The 16,987-nt window shown below is 39.1% G+C and overlaps 1 protein-coding gene across 8 annotated transcripts in view; it reads left to right on the forward strand.

The window, feature by feature from the left end:
• Positions 1-1,442: 1,442 nt before the first annotated feature.
• STYX (serine/threonine/tyrosine interacting protein) overlaps positions 1,443-16,987 on the forward strand; it is a 42,347-nt gene continuing 26,802 nt past the window's right edge. For 6 of the 8 annotated variants that reach the window (XR_012378988.1, XR_012378990.1, XR_012378991.1 and 3 more), the window contains exons 1-3: positions 1,443-1,842; positions 14,932-14,964; positions 16,739-16,792. Coding sequence is in view for 4 of the 8 variants with exons in the window: in XM_025870031.2 (XP_025725816.1) it covers positions 1,786-1,842; positions 14,932-14,964; positions 16,739-16,792 (144 nt within the window). In the remaining 4 variants the exon portion in view is untranslated. Of the gene's footprint in view, positions 1,843-14,931; positions 14,965-15,915; positions 15,962-16,738; positions 16,793-16,987 lie in introns of all 8 variants that reach the window. The other 2 variants (XM_025870033.2, XM_073895228.1) reach the window with 2 other exon arrangements.

A 16,987-nucleotide genomic window follows, 5' to 3' on the forward strand; every position in this document is an offset into this window, starting at 1 on the left:
ATACTAAAATTAAAGGAGATTTATTATTTCCCAAGCTCACCCATTGACTCTAGGTATCTATGGATACCAAGCTAAGAGTGTCTGATGTAGGGGATGTTGATGTCAGAAATGTTCAAAGCAAAAGTTCTGTTACCTACACACAATTCTTTTTATATCATGTGGAATTAAAGCCTTAACAAATTAAAATAGGAAATCATCATTGGGCATCAATTGAGATCTTATTAAAGGTGCTGTTTAAAAAAAAAACCAACTTCAGTTTAATAAAGACTAAAGAATGTATGATATATGATGTGAGTAATTATACATTCTTCAAATTAAAAACTTCTTAGCACAGTGTGTCTGTTTATAACTTTAAGAGGTAGGGAACAGTTTACATAGTGGTAGAGAAAATGGAGCACTCAAGCTAACCATCAAATTACTGAATAGTTCTATTTCTATATATGTTGGCAGTGTGTTTCATAAAAATGACAATATAAAAATAATGTTTGTCAAAGGGGTCTTGTTCAAGTATCCATGTGATTCTTTTAACTTTATTCATTGTAATTAGCAATTTAGTTAATGATTTTCTCCTTTCTACTTTGGTGTTTTGTTTTTTTTTTACAGAATCAGTTTGGTTTACAAACCTTGAAAGTTTAAGTGTGGATTCTTCTGCTTCTACGTTTGGTTTTCCTCATCTGTTTAAAAATAAAAAGCATAACAGTATCTCCCTAGGCCCAGAGAAAGTACCCTGTACCTAACCTCTATTTATAATATAGTATTAACAGACTCAAACTCCTTTTTAAAAGATACTGAAAGCCATGTAGTTTAATATATATAATTATATATAATATTAATATTTCAACATAAACTTAGAATGAAAGGGAGAGACCTTTCTTCAGTATGATTTATATACTGAGTGAACTATCAGTTGTTTCTTGTTCTTAGGATTTTCTATTTGCCATTGTTTTTTTCTAGTCATGTTCCCAAGTATTAAAAGTCCACCGTTTCAGTTTGCTTAAAAGTGATGGGTGTTTCATTTTCTGTGTAGCATAACATAGTTTTAAGATGAACTCTTGTTTTATTACTCTTTTGGTTATAACCTCACCACAGATTGCACCAGGATTCTGAGGGAAGAAACTACAGTTTTCCTTTCGGATGCCAGTTTCTGGTCGCTAGATGTTTTACCCTTTCTTGTACTGCAGAAGGGATTTGCGTCCTGTCTGGAAAGAGCAGAGATGGCCTGGTTTCCCACTGCCTTTCCCAGGACATTCAGTCGTTCCCTCCCTCCTGCCGCAGCCCCACCTCCTCCACACCCGGTGAGCTTCGGCCGTTGCTCCTCCGAGGCCCCGCCCCCTGCGTCTGCGCTCTGGCGAAGAGGCGGGGCGGTGGCGCGCTGACACCTGGCGGCCGCGGGGGGCGGGCCGAAGGCAAGCGTGGGCTGGGATTGGCTGGGGCAGTGCGGGGAGGGCGGGGGGAAGGAAGGGAGACGGTTGTAGGGCTCCTGCTTGTGCCCGAGCCTGTGCGGCCTGAGGGGCGCGGAGACTCAGGGGGAGGGAGACGGTAGCAGCATGGCGGCCGGGTATGAGCCGCCCAACCCTCCTCTTCCCCGCTGTCGCCGCCGTCGCCGCCGGAATCGCTGGGACCCTTTAGTCTGCGTGTTTTAGTTGTAAGCCCGCTGCCCGCCCGTCAGTCCTCCGGTCCACCCGCCCTCCCTCCTTTTTCTGCCACTGGCAGCCCGAGGGTCGGGCGGGCCGGATAACTCCCACTCCCACTCCCACTCCACCCACAAGCCCCGGGGCCGGGACCATGGAGGACGTGAAGCTGGAGTTTCCCTCGCTCCCGCAGTGCAAAGACGACGCCGAGGTGAGTTTGTCCGGTGACTGCCACGCACAGGCCTCCCCGTGTGGCTCCTCGGCCGCGGGGCGACCCCAGGCCCCAACCGTCGAAGTCTCCAGCTCCACCGGAGCCCTGTTGCCTCCTGATACGGTCCTGGGACCCCGGAGAGGAGCGTCGCGCTCTGGGGCGGCGTGCTTTGACCCTCATTCACTGAGTACCTTTTCCCCTCCTGAGACCCTGCGGAGGGGCTGCTGGGTCTGGTCGACTTAATTAAATGGGAAGGGCAAGAGCAGCCTTTTCTCTCCCAGGCTCGGCGTCTAGGACTTACTTTGAGTAAGGTTCCCCATTTTATTGCCAAGGCAGTACGAGGGTAATGTTTTAAATCTCAATTTGAGGTATATTTTTGGTGTCATCGAGTCGCTTGTGGGACACATGACCCCACATGTGAAATAGATCTGCGGCCTGAACTTTCGAAGTGCACCTTCAAAAAGTTTTCCAAAGTAGTTGTTTCGTTTTGTTTTTTTGAGGCAAAGCCTTGACCCGCAGAATAAAATGTCACAAAGCTAGCACATTTGAATCTAAAAATTTGCCCTTTGGAGGGAAGTTGATACGGAGAATGAAATTCTTTATAACCTGTTCTCCTGATTTCTAATTCGGGATTCTTTGTACTCCACCTTACTTCTTCCTTGCCTAAAGCTTGTATTGAGTTCCCCCCACATCTATTGCTAGTTTAAAATAAAATGGTGTTACACTCTACTAAATTAGAATTTTCTGAAGACTAAATTAGTAACAAGACAAGGATACTCAGTTATGCTCTAGTAGGATCAAGAAAGATTAAAATTTCTGGTTCTAAATATCTTAAAAATAATTGGAAAATAAGGCTATATTTTTAAGAAACCATTCAGTTTATACCAAATATTCTTTTGAATATCTTCTTTTGGGGTTCTAATTTTTTATTTGGAGGGATCCTTTGTAGTAGTAGTCTTTCAGAATTTCATATTTTAAGAGTAGGCTGTTAAATAGGAAAAAAAGTTGAATTTTGGTTATTTTAAAAAAATAAATTTACACTTTTTTCTTTGTTTAATATGGAATGATGTGAATGAGGAATATGCTTTTTTCCTTAAAACGATCCAGTGATTTCAGTCTGAAAGCAACCTTAAGAAGTAGTGTAGAGCATTGTCTCTTTTCAGGTGAAGAAATTGTAGCTTACTAAGAATAAATGATACGCCAAGGTAACAGTAGTGTAAGACACAGTTGAGGACCTTGGTCTCTTGATTCCTAAAACATAGTTTTTAATGTATCTCAATTCTTCCCTTCTCTGATCTTTTTTATAATGTTTACAGACTTGCATTTAATCTTTTATTATGTGTGTGTCTTATTCCTGTAAAAATTATAAAATCTTACTGGGAATATAGCTTTCCTCTGCAAGGACAGAAGTAGTGCTTAAAGCCTAGTAGATAATGATGCAAATATTATTTACTGAAAGCCAGTTCATGCCTTTTTTCATAGCACTGGATGTTTGTTTTCTTTTTGGTTGCAAGTGACAAAAACCAACTCAGACTAGCTTAAACAAAAGGAGAAGTAAATCCAGAAAGGTAGGGGTGCAGCTGGTCTCAGGGACTTGACTAGACCGTATTATAATGCATCAGAACTGCCTCTGCCTCTCTACTTTCTCTCAGGGTGTCTGCTTGTACTCTGGCTTCTCCACAGATAAGGAGTTTGTGAGTTCCTTCAAGGTCACACCCTTACAGAGCTTACACACTGAGGAGAATATCTCTCTAAGCTTCAGTATTTAAAATCTAGAGGATTGGTTTAACCTAGCTCATGTGCCATTCTTTGGATCAGTCCCTATAGCCATAAAGGGGCGAATACAATGAGGAGCCCAAACTCACTTCTGTGGCCAGGGGAGTGAAGTTCGTCATTGGTAGCCCTCCTGCCAAAACCATAGGAGCATTTCCACAGAAGATGGGGGTTGCTTTCTGGGCAATAAATAACCATTAAATAGGGCATATAGTTATTCATGATAAACTAATAAAACAGAATGTTAATTTTCTAATATCCCATGAGATTTAATGGTCTTAACGTAGTTATGGTGACCAGCCAATAAAGTGTTCTTCCATCTAGGAAGCATTTCATAGAAAACTAAATTACAATCCAAATCTTGTTTTAGTAAAAATGGAATTCAAGTAGAGAAATTTTAATGCATGCTCTTAATGATTGATGTGATCAATCTATGACAGCTTGATGATCCTGTCACCTCTACAAGAATATTACTTCCACATTTCTTGAATACTAGTCAGGGCATTCTTTTAGGACAGTCCTGGCAAAAATTTAGCTGTGTTCAGATCGGTTTGCAAAAAGATTGTCACTCCTTTGTTTAAAACTTAGCTGTGATTTCCCATTGTTTTAAGGATGAAGTTCAAACCCTTAACATCTGCAAGGTTGTGTGTGATCTGCCATCTGCTTGCCTTTCTAACCTCATTATGAGCTACTCTTCCCCTTGCTCCCTTCTTTTCCCTAGCCATGTTCATCTTCTCTCAGTTCCTGGAATGCTTTGGTTCCTTCCACCCTCCCACCCCCAACCAGGACTTTTGCGTTTGCCATTTTCCTCTCTGTGGCTGCCAGCACTACCCTTGCCGTCACCCAATTAACTATTTGCTCTTGGTAAGTTAGCTCTCACTCTAGGTATCATTTCTTGAGAAAAGTGTTCCCTGATTTTGCCAACTCCTCCTGCTCCCCTCTCCCACCCTCTCACCCCCCACCCCAGAATAGTTTAATCCTCCAGGTTTATAAGTCTCTGTAGCACTTGGTACTCTTGTACCTACCTTATAAAAGGTATCATACTGGTAGTTTTGGTCAATGTCTATTTTCCATGATAGATTGAAATTTTCATAAGGGAGTTTATTCACCAGTATGTTCCTGTCTTATTCCCCACTGTTTCTTGCACTTAACACACTGTCTGGTATATACCATAAGTTTAACAAATGTTTGTTGAGTTAATGAAAGAATCTTGATTGGTTTTGGTAGTAGAGTCTTGTGACAGGATTACAGTAGTTTCTTTTTAGATGTGAAGAAAAGAGCAGCTTACACTGTCAATTTTTAAATAAGTTGCATAGTTAGGGCTGTTGGTTTTATAATTCAGAAATTAATGTTTTCAGATGGAAAGTGTAATGTAATTTATTTCAGTTGCAGTTTGGCAACTTAAATGTTATTCTGTTTTTCTTTCTCTTTTGATTCCCATAGTACAGAATAAAAAATAGGAATTGCTTAATAGTTCTGATTGAGGATCCTTTAAATTTAGAATGGTGCTTTTTAAACCTGACTGTAGAGTAGAATCACCCAGGGGGCTTTTTAAAAAATAACCATTCCTGGACCCTACCATCACCTATTCTGATTTAACTGGTCTGAGATGGAGTCAGATAATTCTAACTGCAGCCAGGTTTATGAGTAACTGACTTAAAAGGATCTTACTTGAATGCCCTTCTGTCTCTTGTTTTTAGAGTGAAAAACTCCTTTGTCCTTTGATTGAAGCAAAACTTGAAATAGGGATGAGAATTAAAGGAAAGGGCTTATTATGAAGAGGGCTGTTTTTTTTAGAGAAACTCTAGTACTGATTTTTCTATTTTATGAAATGTCCCAGCTCTAGTATAGTATTCTGATGATTTATTTTTTCTCTGAACTGCTCCTCCCATCAACTAAAATTCATAATCTGTTTTGGTATTTCTAAACCTTATGTTTCATCCAGCCTGATCCATCTGATAATAAGAATTAAGTTTTTATTTTATTTTATTTTTTAAAGATTTTATTTATTTATTTGACTGAGAGATAAGAGAGCACAAGCAGGCAGAGAGGCAGGCAGAGGGAGAGGGAAAAGCAAGCTCCCCGCCAAGCAGGGAGCCCAATGTTGGGACTCAATCCCAGGATCCTGAGATCATGACCTGAGCCGAAGGCAGCCGCTTAACCGACTGAGCCGCCGAGGCACCCCAATAATTAAGCTTTTAATTTATCTAATGGTTACAGCCTATGTTCTTTGCTGTGTTTATTTACTGATCTTTGAACATTTTTCTATCCCCTAAGTGTAGTTTTATAGCTCGTGTAATTACATTTGTATGAGAGAAAGAGAACATGAAAGATGTTTTAATATGCCATACCTTCTAGCTCATATTGATGATTGAAGGATTTTCACTTGTGAATTAATTTTCATCAGAAGCGTAGTGTTTTGGGGCGCCTGGGTGGCTCATTCGTTAAGCGTCTGCCTTCCGCTCAGGTCATGATCCCAGGCTCCTGGGATTGGGCCTTGCATCGGGCTCCCTGCTCAGTGGGAAGCCTGCTTCTCCCTTTCCCACTCCCCCTGCTTGTGTTCCCTCTCTCACTGTGTCTCTGTCAAATAAATAAAATCTTTAAAAAAAAAAAAAACGTAGTGTTTTACAGTTAGGGGTATTTTGGTTTAGCTGGCTTGCTTTGGTTTGAAAAATATAGTTGGACTGCTTGGCTAATCATCTAAGTTTGGGAAACTGATTCTACTAATTAAGTACAGTAGTAATTCACAATAGATCATTGGGAATCTGCCCCATTACCACTACCATTCCTAAAGTGATGGATTTTAGCGGCAGTGTGGGCAGGCTGAGATTAAGATTGAGTGTGATATGGGCAAGACTTGGTTGTTAGAGACATGTTCAGACAGATGGCCATCTGGTAGAGCAAGACTGTGAGCATGAATGACTTAAAATCTTGATCTAGTATGCTAAAAACATGAGCAGAATTGATAGACAAGACGAGATTAAGATTTGTTTTGTAGGGTGGGTATCAGGGCTAGGTAAACAAAGAGGGTGGAAGCTTGAGATCAAAATCTAATTCTAGCACTAGGAATCTTCTGTGAGAGAAAGCCTTTTAGATTTCAAAGGATCCACGCCTATTACAGCAAGTCTGATGCTCACAAAGTAGGCTGCTTTTTTGTCCAGTGAATAGGAATAATTTTTCATTCTCTCCTGCAATACAACTTGCTTTTTACTTCTATAATATTTTCCTTAAATAAATACAGCATACACGTTCTACTGTATACAATCTTTCGGAAGCTCAAAATTTCTTTGAAGCCTCTTATTTCACTTAAAACTTCAGGTAAGTTTTGCATTCTATCCCATATGGTCACGTTTGTTTTAAAATAAATAAAAATAAAAATCAGTGGCCAGCCAGTGAAAACACTTACCCCCCCAAAAAAAAATCTTTTGCTAAAATTGATATTCCAGAGGAAGCACATTTATCCTGTGTCTTTGAGTGCCTTCTAGCATATATGGTGCCAGATATTCCCTGGAATATATATATACACCATTTTACTATATACGTCCTCCTGTTTTTCTTTTTTCATGCACAGTTTAGAAATTTTACTTTAGGTAAACTCAGAAGTACACATTTCTTTAATCGCTTTTCTTCTTTCTCACAACTCTGATAAGTTTCTTCAGGAAGATAAAGCAATTAGACTAATCAAGAATCTTTATAAAAAAGGGGGGGGAAAGGATCTAGCACCATATATCTCCGTAATGTACATCTGTCATGTGCTTATTTTGTGGCAGGCACTATGCTCGATGTTAGGGGTACCATGATGAAAATGACAGTCTTTGGTTTAAGTTCTTTAAAAACTTTTTAATATAAAAAGTTTATAATATATTGATAAATTAAATGCACATTCATTTTGTACAGATAGATTACATTTCCCCCTCTACTGGCTTGGAAATTACATACTTTATTTCTGTTAATCCCTGTAGGTTAATCACCATCATTTTATGCAGTCAGTATTTGTTTAAATACAACTATGTCTGCCATATAGTTCCTTCTTACATTGAGAGGCTGTATAGTGCCAGTGTTCCTGAAGTCAACTGCTTAGACTTCAAAGTTAAGTTACTTAGGCTCTCTGTGCCTAAAGTAGAAATGTAAGGGAAAACAATAACCTTTTCTTTTGGGGAGGTGCAGAGAGAGGGGGATAATATTAAGCAGGCTCCAAATAGGCAATGAATATTTTTCTGTAACCATAGTTCAGTTTTATCTGTTCCTGAACTTCATATAAATGGAATCATGTAAAATGGACTCTTTTGTTTATGTCTTTTTAAAAAGATTTATTTGAGTGTGCTTGGGGGAGGGGCAGAGGGAATCTGCAAGCTGACTCCCCCGCTGAGTGTGGAGCCCAACACAGGACTCGATCCCACCACTCATGAGACCACAACCCGTGAAACCAAGAGTCAGTTGCTTAACGTCATGACTGAGCCACCCAGGCATCCGTTTATGGCTTTTTTCATTAAACATAATATCTGTGAAATTCACCTATATTATGCTTATGAGTAGTAGTAGATTCTTTTTTATTGCTGAGTACTATTTCATTGTATGATATTGTCATGATCTCGGGATCCTGAGATGGAGCCCTGCGTGGAGTTCCTTGCTCAGCAGGAAGTCTGCTTGGGGCTTCTCTCTCCCTCTCCCTCTACCCTTCCCTCTGCTCATGTGCTTGCATTCTCTCTCTCTCCCCCCCTTAAATAAATTTTTAAAGATTTTATTTGAGAGGAAGAAAGAGAGAGAAAGGGAGTGAGTGAGAGCACAAGAACGGGGAGGGAGAAGCAGGCTCCCTGCTTAGCAGGGAGCCTGATGCAGGGCTCAATCCCAGGATGCTGGGATCATGACCTGAGCTGAAGGCAGACTAAACCACCCAGGCTCCCCTTAAATGAATTTTTTAAAAATATCTTTTGTGCCCTTTTAAAGATACTTGCTTTTTCCAGGGTTGTAAAGATATTCCATGTTTTCTTTTAGAAGTTTTGTCATTTTTTGCACTTGTGTTTATACATACACACTTTTTTTTCCATTTATTCATCAAGTATGTATTGAGTGCCTGTTATGTGCCAGGCACTGTCATCAAGTGTTGGAAATAGATGCAATAGTGACGACAGGCAAGATCTTTGTGTGTGGGGAGGGTTGAGGGGGGTGAGAGGTCAGGATCAGAATTCATTTTATTTTCTAGACATTTATCTAATTGTTCTGGTACCAGTTGTTGAAGGATGTTTTTTTGGTCCTCCATTGAATTGCCTTGTTGTCTTTCAGGAAATTAATTGGCTGCATATGTGGACGTCTTTTGGACTCTTCTTTTCCATTCCTCTGTTTGCTTTTAGTCTAGAAAAAAAAATTCTCCTCTTTGTTTGGTATACTGCTATTTACTGTGTATTTCTTTCCCCTTAATCTTGCTTGGGATTTAGTGGGTTGCTTAAGTGGTGTCTTTAACCAGTTTTGGAAAATTTTCAGTAACATCTTATGTAATATTATCTCTCCTTTATTTTCTCTATCCTTCTTCTGGAACTTAGATTTATGGATGTTAGACTTTTAAATTCTATCTTATATGTCTGTTAACTGATCATATTTTCCAAACTCTGAATTTAGGTCATTTCTTCAGTTCTATTTTCCAGTTCACAAATTCTCTCTTTAACTCCGTCTCTTTCTTCTGTTTAGCCTATCCACCGATTTTTAATTTCATTTGTATTTTTTTCATTTCTACATATTCCTTTTGGTTCTCTTAATAAATTTCTTAATCCTTGGTCATACTTTTGATGCTCTCATACTTTTGATGCTCTAAATGTATTATATTTTTCCATTGTCCTAATATCTGCAGGCTTTGTGAATGTGATTTAGTTGTATCTGTTTTTTATGGTGGTTCATTTCCTCCTCTTTTTTTTTTTTTTTTTTTAATTGTGAGCTCCCATTGAAACTTATCTCTGAATTATTTCTGATCTAGGTTTAGGGTATGCTTCTCCAGAGAGAAAATGCATTTGCTTCTCCCAAGAACCAATGGACACTATCTACCGAGGACCACTTAACACTGAATTTTCACTTGGCCTCACAAAAATAATTGAATTTTAATGCCAGACATGAGCGAAGGCCAGATTGTGGTTAGGAAGACCCCATCCCACCACTACCACCATATTCTACTCAGACCTAAAGCTAAGAAAGGCAAGAGTACTCATTTCTGTGGGGAATGAAGTGAGTTCTCCCTCCCTCCCCAATCTCCCCAGTTTATCATTCACTGAGTGTTGCCTTTTGGGATCTCAGCTTTTTGGTGTTGATCTGACTTCCCTCTTTGATCAGGTCCTATGCTTTGTCTTATGTCTCACATGTACAGTATCATTTTAAATAAGGCCATGGTGAGGATATGGAACAGCTAGAACTCCCATACATTGCTGATAGAAGTGTAAGTTCGTTTTGGAAAACTTTTGGCAGTGTCTAATAAAGCCAAATATGGGCCTACCCAGTGACTTAGTAATTCCATTGCCTTCTTTTTTAATTAACATATAATGTTATTATAGGGACACCTGGGTGGCTTAGTTGGTTGAGTGTCTGCCTTTGGCTCAGGTCGTGAGCTCAGGGTCCTGGGATTGAACCCCACATCGGGCTCCCTGCTCAGCAGAGAGTCTGCTTCTCCCTCTCTGACTCTCCTCCCCACTTGTGCACTCTCTCTCTCTCTCTCACTCAAATAAATTAAAAAAAAACCCAACATATAATGTATTATTTGTTTCAGGGGTACAGGTCTGTGATTCATCAGTCTTATATAATACCCAGTGCTCATTACAACACACACCCTCCCTAGTGTCCATCACCCTGTTACCCCATCCCCCCCACTTTCTTTTTTTAAGATTTTATTTTTTTAAGTAATCTCTACACCCAATGTGGAGTTTCAGCTCACAACCCCAAGATTAAGAGTCACATGCTCTTCCAGCTGAGCCAGCCATGCGACAACATGGGTGAATCTCACAGACATTAGGTTGAGTGAAAGAAGCCAGGCATAAAATAGTACTGTTGTGATTCCATTTATATTAAGTTCAAGAACAGGCAAAACTAATTTATAGTGATAGAAGTCAGTGGTCACCTCTGAAGAGAGGACATTGACTGAGAAGAGAATGAGGGAACTTTCTGGGATGATGAAAATCTTGATCTGGGTGGTGATTACATGGATGTATTGCCTGTGAAAGTTCATTAAGCTCTACATTCAGATTTGGGCATTTTAACACTTCATTGTGTGTTCTTTTATACCCCCATTTTAAAAGAACAAAGAAATATAAGGCCATGAAAGACCAGCAGATCCTCTCGATATGGCTTCTTAGGGTTTATAGCCTACTAATATCACATTGCCAAGATCCATTTTCAACATACAAGACAAAAAAATACTTTGTTTCTTTATTAAAAAAGAAAAATTGCTGACTGTATTGCAGTTCCATTCCGTCTTTTCTGTAGCCAAATTCAAGAGGTGCATTAAATTGAACACAACCCAAGGAAGTATTGGAAGCAAAGAGTTTTGGGGCACCTGGGCAGCACAGTTAAGTGTCTTGACTCTTGATTTAGGCTTAGGTTATGTATGATCTCAGGGTTGTGGAGCCTGCTTGAGAGTTTTTCTCTCTCCCTCTCCCTCTGCTCTCTCTCTTAAAAAAAAAAAAGGAAAAGAAAAAAAGCGAAGAATTTTTATTACTTGTCACAAGGAGACAGGGAAATGGCTCTCAAAGTACTGTCTGTCTCCTCTTGGGGTTCATGCATGAAACTTTCATTCTGTGTGCTAGGGAACAGGGCCAGGGAGCTTGATACATTAAGGAATTTACACATTTTGTTACCTAGGTACTTGGTTTCAACTGCTCATGCTTAGTATGTCAACATACTAGTGCATACATTGTATGTTCAAAAACATGGTTGGAAAATCTCGCCCTTGGGAGGAGATCTTTGTATTATAATGAGCTAGAGGTAACTTTAGGGCAACTCACGGGGCTTCTGTGCAGGTCCTCAGCTCCAAACTGGCTCAAACTGGCTCAAACTGGCTCACGGAAGAGGGTATCTGATGGAACACCTAGCCATAGCTTCTTGTTCTGCAAAACAGACACATTCTTTCCTGCATTCCCTGCTTTTCCCCCTTGCCCCTCCTCCCTTCTGCTGATAGCTTGAAGCTCTCTGATACGAGTAATTCTCCATTGCATCCTAAGATTTCTGTTACAGATGTGTAACATTTCTACCTTATGTGTTAAAAATACTTTTCTGACTTGGAAAATCTAGGTGAAGGGTAAAGGGAATTCCTTGCACTATTTTTAACTTTTCTGTAATCCTAAAATTATTTAAAAATGAAAAAGGGTTGGTTTGTTTGATATTTTGGATAGGTGGAAGGGGCTGAGGGAGAGAGAGAGAGGCAATCTCCACTGAGCGCAGAGCCTGATACAGGGCTTGATCATGACCTGAGCCAAACAAGAGTCTGACACTTAACTGAGCCACCCAGGCACCCGTTGTTTGTTTGTTTGTTAATTTTTTAAATTTAAATTCAGTTTAGATCAGAACAAATAGCAAATGTACTTCTTTTTTTTTTTTTAGAGAGAGATTTTGAGAGTGAGAGAGTGAGAGCACGAGCACACACGAGGAGGGGGAGGGAGAAGCCGACTCCCAGTTGAGAAGGGAGCTCCACATGGGCCTTAATCCTGGGACAGTGGGATCATCAGCTGAAGGCAGACACTTAACCAGCTGAGCCACCCAGGTGCCCCCACAAATGTACTTCTAAGCATGTCACTATATACGGTTGTAGAAATTGTCTGCATGCAGCATTCACTGGATATTGGCTTAACAAGGCACATATTTTCTGTAAATTATTTCAGTCACAAAGTATTTAAAATAAAATAACATTTTTGGGTTAAAAAAATAAATTCAATTTAGTTAACATAGAGTTTATTACTAGTTTCAGGGGTAGAATTTAGTTGATTCATCAGTTGCATATAACACCCAGTACGCATTACATCAAGTGCTCTCCTTAATGCCCATCACCCAATTACCCCATTCCCCCACCCAGCAACCCTCAGTTTGTTTCCCGTAGTTAAGAGTCTCTTATGGTTTGCCTCCCTCTCTGTTTTTATCTTATTTTTCCTTCCCTTTCCCTATGTTCATCTGTTTTGTTTCTTAAGTTCCACATATGAGTGAAATCATTTGGTAGTTGTCTTTCTCGGAGTTATTTTGCTTAGCAGAATACATTCTAGTTCCATCCACATCATTGCAAATAGCAAGATTTCATTCTTTTTGATGGCTGAGTAATATTCCATTGTGTATACATACCACTTCTTTATCCATTCATCTGTCCATGGACATCTGGGCTCTTTCCATATTTTGGCTATTGTGGGCATTTCCACTATAAACATTAGGGTGCATGTGCGCCTTCGAATCTCTATTTTTGTATCCTTTGGATAAATACATAGTAGCATTGCGGCATCTGGGTGGCCCAGTTGGTTAAGCATCTGCCTTTGGCTCAGGTCATGATCCCAGGGTCCTGGGATGGAGCCCCATGTTGGGTTCCCCACTTGGCGGGGAGCCTGCTTCTTCCTCTACCTGCTGCTCTGCCTACTTTTGCTCTCTGTCTCTCTGTCAAATAAATAAATAAAATCTTTAAAAAAAATAAATACATAGTAGTGTAATTGCTGGGTTGTAGGGTATTGACGTATAATGTTATATTAGTTTCAGGTATGTTACATAGTGATTGGACAGTTCTGTACACTGCCTAATGCTCACCGTAAGTGTAGTTAACTTCTGTCACCATACACAGTTATTCCAAATTATTGGCTATGTTCCCGAACTGGAAGTTTGTACCCCTTAATTCCTTTCACCTGAAAATAAAGTATTTTTAAAAAGCTTTAACTTTAGAAACCTTATTTCTGTTTATAATTCTGAATTTTAAGCAACCAAGTTAGAAACTTTTGGAATGCAGTACATTTACAAATGAGGACTGTCTGTACTCTGTTTGATTCTTCATATCAATTCACTGTAGCTCCTTTTTTCTTTTCCCAATTTTTCTTTTTTTTTTTTTTAAAGATTATTTATTTTGGGAAGGGTGGGGCAAAAAGAGAGGGGGAGAATCTCCAGCAGACTCCCTGCCTCTCAAGGAGCCCAATGCAGGGCTTGATCCCAGGACCCTGAGGCCATGACCTGAGCTGAAATCAAGAGTCAGGTGCTCGACCGACTGAGTCACCAAGGTGCTCCTCTTTTCCCAACCTTTTTTTTTTTAAACATTTATTTATTTTAGAGAGAGAGAGCATGTGCGCACACACAAGCGGGAGGAGCAGAGGGAGAGGGAGAGAAAATTTCAAGCAGATTTCTGCTGAGTGCAGAGGCGTTGGGGCTGATCTCTTGACCATGAGATCGTGTGAGCTGAAACCAAGAGGCACTTAACCGATTGTGCCACCCAGGTGCCCCTTTACCCAGCTTTTAAAATGTTTTCTATCTTTTGCCATTGGCATTTTGCATTATTTTCCAATTTATTTTGGTCTGCATTCCAAAGACAGAATGAACTCTTATTTTCGTGAAGTGTATCTTTAAAGGGAATCAAACTAAAAGAATCTCAAGCCCAAGTAAAATATGAACAAGGCTGATAAGCATTTGGAGGTTTAGATCAGGGATGGCAAATACCTATCACCTAACATTCTTTCATCCATTATGTATACTGCTCATTGATCACAGTACTTAAGTCTTTCCTCACACAGTGTTTTAGCTATCTGCTGCCAGTTGGTTAGAGTTGACATGAATCACAAAAAGACTATTTGACATTTCTGATTTGGAGGATCAGTTTTGGGGAGAAATTTCTGGAATATCTGTTCTTTTAATAAAGAACTATTCCATCCACTGTATGAAGTAACATAATCATAATTTTGGAAGCGCAATTACCTAAGGAATACCTTAATCATTGTTTCTTTTTTTTTTTTAAGGTTTTATTTATTTATTTCAGAGAGAGAGTACACAAGCCGGGGGCGGGGGGGAGACAGGCTGAGGGAAAGGGAGAAGCAGACTCCCCACTGAGCAGGGAGCCCAATGTAGGGCTTAATTTCAGGACCCTGAGATAATGACCTAACCCGAAGGCAGATGCTTAACTGACTAAGCCACTCATATGCTCCTTAATCATTGTTTCTTGTCACTTAAATTTTTCAGGTGTTTGCAAAGCCAATTCAATCTATAGAATATTCTTAAAGTACAACGTATTTTTTAAAAAATCCATACACTTTTATGTCACATCTTTAACTTTTAATTGGGTAACATTTTTTACATTTACTTTTATTCTTGTGTTTTCTTTCCATCTTTAAGGAATGGACCTACCCTATGAGACGAGAGATGCAGGTAAGATAACCTTTTTGTTTATTCAAACCAACCCATATTATTATTATCATTATTAAATAACCTCATTTCACAAAGGATTTGAGACCTGCTGGCTCATGATCTGTAAGTTCATTGAGTATTTTAAAAATCAGCATATTTGAGGTTAATCATGGATATTAAAAAGATGGGAAATGAATTGTTGCCTTTCTTAGATTAGAATCATGGACATAGTAATATATGTATGTGCTTAATAAATCACTTTGTTTTTCCTTATCTGAAAAATTGGGTACAATATTTTTATTCCTTTTGAAAACAGTTTGTTTTCTGTGTCTGGCTAGTTTAGATAAGTCCAAAAGAGTTGACTATAAAGCAAATCACTCTTGAATAATTGCTCCTTTTGTGTCTGATTTACCGTCAACTTCCATAATGAAGCCCTCCAGAAGACTGAGTTGAATACTCCCAATATGGAATGATAGAATGATAGTTAACCCTCATAGCAGTTTGTTTCTCTTTTCCATTTCTTACCATTTACGTCACTCTGCTAGCCCCAGAATCAAGCAGTGTCTCCTGTTCCTGGGAATACCTTGACTTACAAAAATGTTTCTTTTCTCTGTTAGTGAAAATTCTCTTTTTAAAAGTATCTGAGTACCTGTGAGGCATTTTACTTGGTGCTATGGGGAATGCAGAGATGAGTAAAATGTAATTTCTGCCCACAAGAACCTGGTAGGAGACATCAGACCTATACACAAATAATTACAATTTTTCATAGAACTGAACTGCAAAATTGCACTATATTAGTATCTAGGATATGATACAGCCCAACTAAAATCTTTCTATATTGAATTTACATAGAATAAATTTTAATCTAGCATTTGGAAGGTATTTATTTAAAATTGTTGAAACTCTGTCAGTAGGCAAACATTTGATATTGGTCTTTTTTAAACTTTGCAATAATACTTTTATTAACTATAGGTAACAACAGATTTGGCTGAATAAGGTTTTGTGTAATTCCAAAGAGGTAATTTTCTTTATGCCTAATTTGTATCTTTTTTGTTTTAAGACTTTATTTATTTATTTAACACAGAGAGACACAATGAGAGAGGGAACACAAGCAGGGGGAGTGGGAGAGGGAGAAGCAGGCTTCCCACTGAGCAGGGAGCCCAATGTGGGGCTCGATCCCAGGACCCTGGGATCATGACCTGAGCCGAAGGCAGACGCTTAACCGACTGAGCCACCCAGGTGCCCCATGCCTAATTTATTTTTAGACTATAGCAGAGAATATAAGTAAAATTAGAGATGTTTCATTAATATAGGGGCACCTGTATGGCTCAGTTGGTTAAGTGTTGGACTCTTGATTTTGGCTCAGGTCATGATCTCTCAGGGTCAGGAGACTGAGCCTCTCCTCAGGCTCGGTGCTGGGCATGGAGCCTGCTTGAGATTCTCTCTCTCCTCCCTCTGCCTCTCTACCCTTCTCTCTTTTTAAAAAAAAAAGACAGGCATATAATATGCTAATTTTACCCAAAGTGCTTCTAAAAAGTACTGTGGAAGTTCAGATATCTGACTTTTCAGAACTATATTTAAACTTTAAATATCTCATTTGATAATATAAAGCACATCAGCATTTCTCCTCCCAATCATGTGCTCAATGTGGCTAGGAAATGTTCCCTAAATTACAAACTTTTTAGCAAATTATTATAACAATTATGAAAATACTCCACAAATCCACCTTATATGGTACATAGTTTGTATAAATTTAAATTGTTAATGGTAAATATCTCAATTTTTTTTTCCCTAGGAAATTTTACCTGGATTGTTTTTAGGTCCATATTCTTCTGCTATGAAAAGCAAGGTATGAACTTTAGATTAGGTTCATCAAGAGACTATTAACCAGATTTTTTGGAATAAATTTTTTTAGTAGTAAGAGTTTTATTTGAGGGAAGGTCCACAAATACTGCATGTTACTCTGGAGTACCTACCTCTTTTTAAATTTTACTGGACTAGTGATTGTCAAGTGTGTCACCACAAATCACAAATAGTATATTTA

The sequence above is a fragment of the Callorhinus ursinus genome, unplaced genomic scaffold (genome assembly GCF_003265705.2).
Source record: "Callorhinus ursinus isolate GAN/ISIS: 27379988/994484 unplaced genomic scaffold, GSC_fseal_2.0 scaffold8, whole genome shotgun sequence".
In the NCBI taxonomy this organism is placed as follows: domain Eukaryota; kingdom Metazoa; phylum Chordata; class Mammalia; order Carnivora; family Otariidae; genus Callorhinus; species Callorhinus ursinus.